The sequence below is a fragment of the Cervus elaphus genome, chromosome 21 (assembly GCF_910594005.1).
Source record: "Cervus elaphus chromosome 21, mCerEla1.1, whole genome shotgun sequence".
Lineage (NCBI taxonomy): Eukaryota > Metazoa > Chordata > Mammalia > Artiodactyla > Cervidae > Cervus > Cervus elaphus.
In genome coordinates, this window is record NC_057835.1 from 62,865,531 (window position 1) to 62,878,049 (window position 12,519).

At 38.9% G+C, this 12,519-nt stretch overlaps 1 protein-coding gene across 1 annotated transcript in view; it reads right to left on the reverse strand.

Moving 5' to 3' along the window:
- Positions 1 to 1,399: 1,399 nt before the first annotated feature.
- Positions 1,400 to 12,519, reverse strand: part of ATP6V1C1 (ATPase H+ transporting V1 subunit C1) — a 39,530-nt gene continuing 28,410 nt past the window's right edge. Inside the window, exons 8-13 of the mRNA XM_043879966.1 lie at positions 10,926 to 10,994; positions 6,735 to 6,827; positions 6,549 to 6,642; positions 5,036 to 5,133; positions 3,721 to 3,847; positions 1,400 to 2,317 (exon numbers count right to left, since the gene is read on the reverse strand). Coding sequence (XP_043735901.1) covers positions 2,222 to 2,317; positions 3,721 to 3,847; positions 5,036 to 5,133; positions 6,549 to 6,642; positions 6,735 to 6,827; positions 10,926 to 10,994 — 577 coding nt within the window. The 3' untranslated portion in view covers positions 1,400 to 2,221. The remainder of the gene's footprint in view (positions 2,318 to 3,720; positions 3,848 to 5,035; positions 5,134 to 6,548; positions 6,643 to 6,734; positions 6,828 to 10,925; positions 10,995 to 12,519) is intronic.

A 12,519-nucleotide genomic window follows, 5' to 3' on the forward strand; every position in this document is an offset into this window, starting at 1 on the left:
TACAATACTGAAATGCATAAACTTCAATTTAGAGACAAGATTTCCTCTAGAACATAATACAGTTACAGACTTTCTAGGACAAACCATCTTTTACTAATGTTAACCGGAAACAATAACCACATTTTTCCTAAAGGCCAGCAAGGTTTTCATTATAAGCTGTTCCATAACATTTATGTATACAATTTTTAACCTTGTGTGTGCGTGCTACGTTGCTTCACTTCTGTCCAACTCTTTGCGACTCTATGGACCGTAGCCCACCAGGCTCCTCTGTCCATGGGATTCTCCAGATCTTCCTGGCCTAGGGACAGAACCCAAGTCAATATCTCCTGCATTGGCAGGCAGGTTCTTTACCACTAGTGCCATCTGGGAAGCCCTTTTAACCTTGTGTGTATGTTAATTTCCAACATTTGGGGCCATTTACAGTGAGAGCAAAGTTCACATCTGCTGAGTATCCGTTACATACACAGTATTACTTTAAAGGTACTACTTGATATATGCTCATTCAGAAAGCTCCATCCAGAACACAGTGTGTGCTTAAGGGCGACTCCAGCAAGTAGGAAAAAAACTTCCAGGCTGAAGAACGTAGGCTATAAAAACTAGCACGGAACACCTGGACACATCATCCAAGTGTTCTGGGCAAAGAGTGACACAGTTCATTATCTGATGACCCATACTCCATGCCTTTTCCACATCACTGTCTATCTTGAAAAGAGATTATGGAATGTGCTTGCCTCAGTCATTCAGTGCCCACTGGAGACTGGGGGCATGGGAGGAAGAGAAAGAGCCAGGCGGTCAGAAATCTTAGGTTCTGAAGAGTCGGACACGACTGAGTGACCAAACAACAACGAACACTAGGTAAGCAAAAAAGTGAGTGACAGAGTATGTGTGGTATGATCCGATTTTTGTTTAAAAATAAACCGTGTGTGGATATGTATGTTATAGAGATATAGGAGAAAACCTGAGAAACTATGTAAAAACTTCCTTGCAAAGAAGAAATTGAGGGGGCTGGAGGGGTGGCCTCACGTTTTACTTTATGGAAGTCTGGATTTGTTTGAAGTTAACCATTACTTCTGACTTAACAATATACAATTTTGAAACCAAACAGATTTAGGAGGCCAATTTTCTAGATGGACTATGATAGTTTAGAAATGCCCTTAAAATGTAAAAACCTCTTTCACTTACAAGCCTGTGGGGCATAATAAAGGGAGCACAGCCACAAAACCTGCTTCCAAACGCTCACTCAGGACACTAACCTACGTCTCATCCCAGATATCTGTAAGGCTAGCCATGCCTGTTTTCAAACTGTATCAAAAATAACACTGATGTCAAGATGAAGGCAAAATTAACAATCTTAAAAAACACATAAAATAAGGACTTAAGACAAAATAAACGACTAAAGCAGAGTTCTACTAAACTTTATTCAAAACTGGCCCTACTTCCTAATTGAGATACCCCAAAGTCTAGTGTGCAAATATAAATACCCCATCACATGTTCAAAAATAATCTTCCAATTGGCGCTCTCTGACCCAGATTTGGCACACTTGAATCATCACACACGTCAGCCACGATGGTCACCTCTTGGTACATACAGCACAATCCTGAAAACGGCACAGGGAGTCGGCTACGACACCGTTTACCAAGCTCTCACACTGAACCGTACTCTGGAAGTTAGGCACACCACAACCCACCTTTGCACAGGTAATTTTATTCTCTCCTGTGGGTGTCAACAGTGCTCAGAGATTGTAATTTGAAACATTCAGAATGCACATACCTGAATATTGTCACATTTCTTTACATCACGATTCAGTAACTATTAAACAATTATGTCTACTAAATACAGTGAACAAAATGGTATAACTGTTTACACCATTTCCTTGTAAACAAGGCTTCTGTCACAATAGTAACAAATGGAATTAATGCATACCACAATATGGATGAGGAAAGACTTTCTTTTTAAATAAACTATTCAGTTCATAAATAAACTCTGATTTTTTTTTTCAGTACACATTTACAGACCTGATCAATAAAAAGAAACAAGACATACAGTTTCCTTTTAAAAAGAAAATGTTGCAAAATTGACTGCTACTAGAGAAGGCGCCTAGGAGAGGAGGTGAGAAGCAAGCAAGGGGTAAAAGAGTTAGAAGTGCGGCCCTACTGCAGCCCCTGTCTGTCAGCAAACCCCGACACCCACACGAGGACAGGGCTGTCTGCAGGGCTCCTTTTACTTGAATTCCAGCAAGTTGCAATCGATCTTATAGTACACATAGGGGTAGTATTCCTGTTGACTCAGGTTTAAGCCTGGAATATCCACAGGAGCCTATGGAAAAATCATATGATTATTCAGTTAAGCACTTAGAGAAATGAAGAAAGAAAAAGAGAAAAAATATTACCATTCACAGGCATACCTTGGAGATAGCAGATTCTGATCCAGACCACCGCAGTTAAGCAAGTGTCACCATAAGCCAAGTCACATGGCTTTTCTGGCTTCCCATTGCATATAAATGATATGGTTATACTTACTATCGTCTACTAAGTGTGCAATGGCCTTTTGTCTTAGTAAACAATGTACCTATCTTAATTGAAAAGTACCTGATTGCTAAAAAATGAGAACCATCATCTGACAGCGCAGTAGCCACAAACCTTCAATTTGTAAAAAGTGCAGCAGCTGCAAAGTTCAATAAAATGAAGCACAATGAAATGAGGTATGCCTGTACCTTCTTAATGAACTGGGCTAAGTTTATACATTTTTCCTAATTTAATCTGAGTTTGACATTGTTAACTTCATTTTGCAAATAAGGAAACCATCTCAGAAAGGCTGACCTGCCCTGGGAAACAGAGCAAGTGAGCAGTAACGCCAAATCCAAGCACTCCGCCCTCAGAGCCTGTGTGGGTTTAACCGTGACTCCACCGTCCTTTTCTACACACACTTACAAAATTATTTGTTTAGTCTCAGGCTTGGGGTATTGAGTTTATGAGATACAAGGCTTATAAAATGATGGATAAAAAGAAACCAACTGTGATTTTTACTGATACCACTTAGTATGTATGCATGTTATAAGAATTTACTGGTATGAAATTATGCTTAAGTAAGAGTTCACATATTATCAACAATTCCATGAAAATTTAGAGTCATTTCCTGCATTTTCTTCCATTAAAAAACCTTGATTTTTCTCCCATGGGTTCTAACTAATGCACATGTGAAATACTGCCATTCTAAACTAGAGGAAAAATATCAGCAAGGTATTTGAAACAAAAAATATAGAAGCCTGCTACAATTTTAAACAGCAGCAACAACAAAAAGCACACATTTTTGTATGCTTTTGTATGCATAAATGTTCATACTTTTGTTTTAAAAAAAGATATACACCATTTTAGAGAAATGATAATTCCCTCAAAAATGCTCATCTATTGACTCTGCTACTTCTACCAAATAAAGTTACAGTAATGACTTATTTTCTTCCTCTCTGCAATTTGTAGTTCTTGTAAACAACTAGTATCATTGCTTGTGTGTGTATTTCTACAGCTATGAACATCAGATCTACAGCAGGATAATGACTGGCTTTTAGAAATACTGAGAAGCAACTACTACAAAATGGGGTAAGCAAGGTAAATTATTTACTAACAAATTGAGAATCTTAAAGCAATTAAATAACATCTTCTTCCAATAATTTTTTCTGAAATTCATCTAGTTCCTATTCTACCAGACTAATAAATACTTACATCAATAATAGCTGCTGCACTGCTATCTAGATGTTTATACAATTCATATAATACTTCTCTTAGTTTCTTCATTGTTTTCTTATTGGGCTGAAGGAGCATTGCTTGGAAGTTCACTGGCAAGCCATACCTTATAAGGAAGCAGAAACACAGGATGTAACACAAGCAAACATATGCAGAGATTTTCTGTTTAAAAGCAAATATTCTCATACTCTTCTTTAATCACTGTTAATGGGGAGGGGGACCTTATTTTAATATCCACCATTACAAGTTCAGAAACTCACAACTTCTCTGGTCCTCACTGTCCATTAGAAATATTTAAAATGAGAGCCAACTGTCTACTAGGAATTACTTTTAATTACTCTTCAATTTTTAAGGTAATTTATGACCATCCTTAGCAGACAGTGATAATGTGTAAACTTAGTACAGTGTCACTAGGTATATGCAGGGAATTGGCTCCAGGACCCCTGTGAATACCAGAATCCAAGAATGCTCAAGTCTCTTAAATAAAATGGTGTAAGATTTGCATATAATCTACATATATCCTCCCATATACTTTAAATCATCTCTAGGTTACTTATAATACAATGCAAATGCTATGTAATTAGTTGTAAATAAAATGCAAATGCTATGTAAATCACTGCTAGTGCCCAGTAAATTGAAATTTTATTTTTTGGAACTTTCTGGAATTTCTTGTTCAAATATTTTCAATCCACAGTTGGTTGAGTCCATGGATTTGGAACCCAAGAATATGGACAGTCAACTATTGATTCCTTCGTGATAATAAAGAACATGAAAAAAAAAAAGCATGAGATTACCCATCTACTATGGAAATTCAAAGAAATTTACAAATAGCATGATAGCAGATAAGTATTTTGAACGATTTCTAATATGAGCAACATGTACAGAGCATCACAAGATGGTTGAGATTTTAAGTATCTCAAAGTAATAAAATATTTTAGGCTACTATGAAACGAGGACTTCAAATAAGGTATACTGTGTATCAAACTACATGTAAAATATGTGATAGGTCTTTTAAACAAACACTGACTAATATTCATAACCTATGTTTAACTTAAGCACAGCATATGCAAAGAACCAGAGCACAGCAGCATGATCTTTTTCTCAACTCGGTATTAAAGGCAAGACCAACATGCACGTTATAAGCAGTATGATACTGACAATCTCTACCTCATGAGTAGCCCTTTGGTTTCCCCAAATCAAAGTCCTATTGGCAGACTGTGTTTCAATAAAGAGATGCAACGCCAAGGGATCTACACATCCTTTAGTTCCAAGTTTCTCAATGAGCTTTCTTTACCTCAAAACAGACTCGACAAAAACCCTCAGAGCTTTCACATGAATCCACGCAATAAACGCCTCACTGAAATTCACTTTCAGCCACCGTACCAGTGGTCCCTGTAGAAAGAAAGAAAGAATTACCACAAATTTGGTCTTGAAAATGGCAGTTAGAAATCAGATAAATCAAGTATTTTTAAAGGAGTGACTATCCAGTGAGAATCTTAAGGAGAATTCAATCACATTATGTGTCTGTGTGCTTAGTCGCTCAGTCAAGTCCAACTCTTTGCAACCCCATAGACTGTAGTCCGCCAGGGTCCTCTGTCCATGGGGATTCGCCAGGCAAGAATACTGGAGTGGGTAGCTATTCCCTTCTCCAGGGGATCTTCCCAACCCAGGGATCGAACCCAGGTCTTCTGCAGTGCAGGCGGATTCTCTACCAGCTGTGCTACCAGGGAAGCCCTAATCACACTGTAATTGACCTTAAAAATGTTTCATTATTCTCATATCTTGGATACTTTACCTTACATTAGATGAAAAGGTTAGCTACTACTGTGTAACCTCAGTAGATACAAATATCCACTGACTCTACTCACCACACAGAAAAAGGCGTGTGTGTGCAGTGCATGTGTGTGTGTGTGCACACTCTTCTTTTTGGGGGCCATGCTGCGCAGCTTGCAGAATCTTAGTTGCCTGATCAGGGATCAAACTCATGGTCCCTGCAGTGAAAGTGCAGAGTACTAACCACCAGGACTGCCAGGGAATTCTCAAAAAGGCATATACTTTAGTGAAAGTCATTTAAAATGATACAGAATATAGAAGTGTCCTATAGATTTGAAAACCAAAGTATAAATATCTAAATTTACTATCCAATACTGTTAAGCATTTAATACATTCAAAATAGAATTTAATTACAAATAATTTCTTAGGAACAAGGAAAAATAGTTATGTAGTAAGTCATTTAATATTTCTAGGTATTAGTTTTCTCATCTGTAAAATCATGGGGTTGACTTAGATCCCCAAGACCTGATCATTATGTTCTAATTTCTTAATGATTCTATTATGTATTTTACTTGAGGATGGCAAGAAAGTCAACGTTATCTTTCACTCACAATTCCATCCCTGTTCTCCACTGTGCCAAGAACATACTAAAGTCACCAATGGTTTAAATACAAATTCCTTCAGTAAAAGACTGCAGCATTAAAAAAAAAAAAATCTGCCTCAAGAAAATGAAATTTCCTACTGAAAAGAGAGAACAATTACTTAACTAAAATGACCCCTCACTATAGGGGCATTAATCAAAACACTGTATTTAAAATTAGCTTTTGATATGGACTTAGAGGGATTAATTTTAAAATATACATTTTAAGATAACAATTCACAGATCTCAGCTTGCTTAGAGAAAACTCATTTTGACTATTTAATAGAAAAAAATAACTAAAATCAAAATCAGAAAAGTTTTTTCTTTTAAAGAAAAGCAGTACTAGTTTTTCTTCTGCTTAACACTGATAATATTAAATATTAAAAACACATACAAATTGCTTTTTCTTGTCAGTAGAAAGCCTGTTCATTTCTTCTTTGTCTGCTTTCATCTCCTCTTCATTATACTGGAAGTCCCGGACAATGAATCTAAATTAGGGAAAAAAAGAAAACCAAAATTGTCCACAGGAAGTATAGGTAATCTAACACATTTTAAAAAAAAATTTAAATAACAATCTTACTTGTTTTCCCTGGCTTTGTGTCTGAAGTCATCAACTGCCTTCCTAAACAAGGTGACATTACATAGGTAACTGTCTTGGTCCTCTGAGAGAACACTAGAGAAAGACAAGACAAGTCCATTTAAAGCTTCACATTCACAGTGAGGGCAGAATTCAGAAACAGGGGGAGGAGGAGGAACAAATGGAAAGGCATGGCAGCCCTTCCTGAAGCCCTCAGTGCTTTTTGTCTGTACTGCCTCAAACACTGAGGACACTCAGTCTTTATGTTTTTATTTACAGTCTTAATGGGCCCCTCGTACATTTCTTCCTAACCAACAAAATTAAGCATTAACTCAAGAAAAGCTTCCAAACTCTAAGAACCATGATTTTGAATCTATCAGCAGCAGGCCAGCCAAGGACAAACTGTCCAGCAGCTGGTTGGTTTCCAGACTCTCCCTGCTTCGTGGCTAAACACCCTCTTCTCGGTTGGAATCTGAATTCTCCCCTCCTCTCCCAGGCCCTGCCCCCAGAGGCCTGGCCCACCCCTTATAGTATGTGCCCTCTCGAGACTATTACGCTTAGTTCTTGCACCCGGTGCCCATCAGATCCAAAGCAAGGCAGCTACCAAGTGGGCAGAACTTAATTTAAAAAAAACCTTTAATGATACTCAGGTTTGCCAGAACTGACTCAGTAATGTGCAAACTGGGATTAAAACAGAGCCAAATCCAACTTGACAGGCAATCTCAGATCCTAACAATATGCCACCAATATCATATTCATCTCTTAAACTGATCTTATAAAATCTCAGCTGATCTTTGAAACTTTAGTCCTCTGCCGTTTTGAAGGCCCATGCAAACAAAGGGGTGGGGACCACAGGTGTGGACAATGGCAGATTCGGTGGCAGTGAAAAAGATGGAAAGAAGGCTGAGTTAAAGTTTAAGATATCAGACGTAAACCCTTTCTAGAGGTTGAGGGTGAGACCAAGGGGGACAGCATGCAGAAACCAAGTGGGGATAACAGTCTGTGAGCTGCAGGTCTGACGCTCCAAACTCTCTGCATTCAGTTCTCCTGTTGTGTACAAGCAGTAACAGTATATTCTCACCCGTGTAACCAAGCCAAGACGAAACTAAGTCAGTGCTTTTCAGCTGTCTCATGGCATTTTCAGTCACCCACGAGCGTGGCAGTGCTTCTGGAGCTTACGAGCTCTTCTACTCTCTTCTTACCTCTCTCCCAAGGCTCAGTCCTGCCATCTGCTCTGCTCCAATCAACTGACCCATTTCACTGCCAAAGCCATCTTTCCTGCTTTTCTTCATAAATTATCTTTGCAACCCCGGCTCCAAAGTACAGATGAAACTTTTCTCTGCCCAATGGCTAGTGTCGTTTTTTTCTAGGTCTTCTTTGCTAGCATCCTCTGCCTCATCTAGAGCTCTAGCTCCCTGAACAAAGAAGTTTCTGCGAAGCACCACCCAGTCTGTGGTGCTGTTTCCCACAACAGAGAAAAGGCCAGAGTCAACCACTGATCTGACCCAACCAGTTTATCTGAACAGGCAAAAGTAGAAAGACAAACAGCTAAGCGGTAATTATGAAGCTATAAGAGAAAAGCACCTCTTTTTGAACAGTTTTTCCAACAAAAAGAAGCAGCCTCCACTTTTTTGGCTGTGTGAACTCTGATGCAGCATTTACACATGTCTTTGCACTTAGCCACCCAATGACGGCAGTATTTCACATGGTCCAATCTTTCAAGGTTTATGGAGAACATTTTGCAAATAGCTAGATTTTATGTGTTTAAGTGAAATTATCTTTGGGTTTGAAGATGGTCTTTTTCAATCTATTCTTCTTCCTCAAAAGTCCACTTTCATCTTCACTGCTTCCAAGAGTAAATCACTCAAGTATTGTGTCAAAAAGCAACAAGTGACAGTGTTGCTACTTAAAATTCACTTTAAAATAAGGCACTTAGAACAATAGCACATAGTAATTACTCAAAAATGTTAGTTATTAGGATAAGCAAAAAATCCAGCATTAGGTCATAGAGCTCTTTCCTAAACAGTGTATAAAATTTCAGACTGACTCACTAAAACTTGTTTGCCTCACATAAACTAACCATCCTCTTCAGGGCTGGCTGAGTTACTGCCCTTTCTCAATGACTACTCAAATACCTTTTCAAGGATGTGATCTGAAATCAGTCTTTAGAACTGCTAAATAGATGAACAGATGTTTTCACTGAGTGAGGAAGAGCTGGAGGTGCTCAGGTGGTCAGTGGACACTTGGGGTCATTCAGAAAATAGGTATTGCCTATACTCAACTGGCAGCATCTGAAATTTTTTCCTTTAAACTACTAAAGTGATTTTCAAAAGATGTAAATCTCTGAAGTAATATTTCTAAAGTCCTTCCTCCCGAGTAAACCTGGGCTTACACACCACTCCCCTGGACTCAGGCCGGGCTCACCACAGCACAGGGGGACATGCCACGTGCACGGGGTCCTCACCCTCCTCCTCCCCACCCCCGCCCCCCAAATGTCAGGTCAATCTCTGTGGCTTTAACGGTCTCCAAAGAACAAGGTTTAATGTGTCATCTGTCTGGATAAACAGCGTCAGAGGAAAACTAGTATCAAGACACAACCTCAATCTTCAGTTTACCATGTGAAGGGCCAGTGTGAATGGAAAGCACTCCCCAAAAATGGGAAAAAAATTCACAATGAGCACAAGTTTGTGGTTTTGTTCTCAAAAAAAAAAAAGTCAACATCTGTGAAACAATAAGATTCATATCACCTTCTACTTTATATACCTTTCCAAAATTATTTATTTATTTTTTCGGCTGTGCTGGGTCTTGCTGCTGCGAGGGCTTTTCTCTAGCTGCAGCGAGCAGGAGCTACTCCTCCTCGTGGTGCTCGGGCTTCTCACCGAGATGGCTTCTCTTCTTGCAGGGCACCAGCTCTAGGAACGCAGGCCTCACTAGTTGCATAGTGTGAGCTCGTAGTTGTGGCGACGGGCTCGGCTGCTCCATGGCATCTGGGATCTTCCCAGACCAGGGACTGAACCCATGTCTCCCACATTGGCAGGCGGATTCTTTACCAATGAGCCAACAGGGAACCCCTACTTTATATATCTCAGCAAGTCTTAAAAGGACCTCATAATGTGTGATGCTCATTTTACAAAGAAAATGAGGCCCAGAGAAGTGAAAAGACTTACCTTAGGTCACACAGCAAGTTGGTAGCAGAACCAGCAAAAGAACTCAAGATCCCTGGGTCCAGGACTCTTTCCATTATACTAAACTACCTCCCATATGACACAATGAAACTGGAAAAGAAAATATTTCATGGGCCTGGCCTTACTAACACCACTTCTCCACTACGTCCCAGACTTTCCCTTCATCATGCTGACACCTCTTAAGGGATATACAGACAAAAGAATTCTCTGGGGGTGCATACACACTGTACTTATATTTCCTTGGCACGTATCTCATGCGGAAAGGCAGAATACAGGAAAAGATGATATGCTATAGTGTCATGAGTGCACAACTTGCAGTGAAAAGACCTGAATTTTTAGTCCTAACTTTGCCATTGGACACTTTTAAGGCCATACGCTTTAGGAAACAACTTAACTCTTCTGCATTTTTTACTTCATCTACGAGAAAAAGTATAACAACTGCCCAAACCACTTCACAGAACTGTTGTAGATATCAAATTAGACAATGAATATTAATCCCTAGGTTCAAAAATGCTTAATATTATTTTTTCAAAGGAAAGTACAGATTAGGTAGAATCTATGCTCACTGGAAAGTGATAGTAAATATCTGCAGACATTTTGGTATACTTCCTTGACAAGATAAATGGGGAATTATAAACACACAGTAGGTATGAGACAAGTACTGAAGGATCTTGAGAAGGTTGTCTAGCAGAAAAAGTACCACACTGGAGACCTGGGTTCTGGTTACAGCTCTGCCACTTATGAGGTATGTGACTCTGGGCAAACCACTTCAGCTCTGTGGCCTCAAACTTCCACATCTATCAACATGAGTGGGTTGGTGAGACTGTGCAAAAGCCCTTTCAAGTCTAAGATTATAATAACTAAAGTTAATATAATTCATTTATTAGGTGAAAAAGATGGTTCCAAAACTATAAAATTTACCACAAAGAAAAGATAGATATTTCCTAATCCAACACCCAAACTATCAAAGGAGTTCTAGGAAAGAGCAGGCTTTAAGTCTACTACTTACTTGCTAGACCTTGGAACTACCATTTCAGCTAGTGTTTCATACTGCTTAATCCAGTCGTTGTGGTTTAACCTGCAGAAAAGGTACAATTAAGTTACTAGAAGAGAAAAACAAGTCCTACTTCCTGCCAAACCCAGAAAGAGAAAAAAATTATGAGACAAATAGGAAATTCAACTATAATAAGTATATCTCAAATCTACCTAACAAAAGAAAAATCAAGTTTCCTACAGAGAATGAATTCAAATCCACTGAGTGGGGAAGAAGGAAACACAGCTCACCATTTCTTACATCCAGTAACTACTGCAAGAGAGGCACACCCTAGAACTCAGTTTGGAAAAGAAGCAAAGCAAAATGGAGATCTGAAATTATTTTCAAACTTTAGGGTTAATTTATATCACCTCACTAAAAAAAAAAAAAAGCAAGCAAAGAAGGAAGAAAGAGAAAGAAATGAGAGAGAGAGAGAGAAAAGAGAGAAGCCATGCTGAAATCACTAACATTTTCATTCAGTGGCCATTAAGAATCGCTGGGTAAAAGCACGTTTACTGAAAGCGCAGGGTACCAGAAAGCACTGAGCCAAAAAGCGACGTTAAACCAAGCTGCCACGATCATCGTGCAACAGCCTTCTCTAGAGACCACTGGCTTTCGTGGGTGTGGCAAGAGAGGATTATGTTTGCAATAAAAAATAAAGAACTGTATTGATAGTACTGTAGCCAGGATAATAAATAAGCCATTATACAAGGTACCCTAGGTCCAACCCTAGGTTTCAAGTACAGTGTACAGAAAACTAAGAAAAGTTCTTGTCTTAAACACAAATTTTAAACAAAGGTCACATAAGACAAATCTTTTACCTGGGCAAAGGTTATTTCCCTGCATAGTATAAAAACACAAATACAGAGAAATTTTTCAGAAATAATCAGTGTTTTCTTTTCCGCAGTAAGCAGGGAAAGGCAAAAATCAGATGATACTGTCGCCACTGTAAATTCAACAGAGGTGCTTTCCCACCCCTTTCCAGGAGGCATCATTTTCCTATATTCCCAGTTTCCTAACCAGATAAAAATGGAGAGCACAGCAAAAGAAGACTTTATGAATAATGCTGAGAAGAGTCCCCAAATCTCCCATGCCAGCTGGGATCCCCCAATGATTTCCTGATGGTAAGATTTCAGTGCAGGTTAGAAATGAAACCATTAACAGTGTTTTCCACCACCCACACATACAGAATTCTAATCTTCCAAAGATTTCATTTTATCAAGATTAACTATGCCCAAATGTTAATTAATACAGAAGGCCTAATCTAGAGGAGATTTCAAAGAATTATCTGACCCAAACTATGCCCATAACCTGTACCTGTTTATGTAAATAAAGTTTTACTGACACCAGCCACATCACTTCACGTACACACTGGGGATAGCTGCTTTCAGCTACAACCACAAAGCTGACGTGGCAGAGTTGAGTAGCTGTGTCACAAACCATATGGCTTGCAAAGGGTAAAATACTATTTGGCCTTTTATATAAAAGATATGCTAACCTTTGATCTAATCCAATCCTTTACTTCTTAGAGAGCTTAATTCATCCTAATCAATCATAAAGATTTTTCACA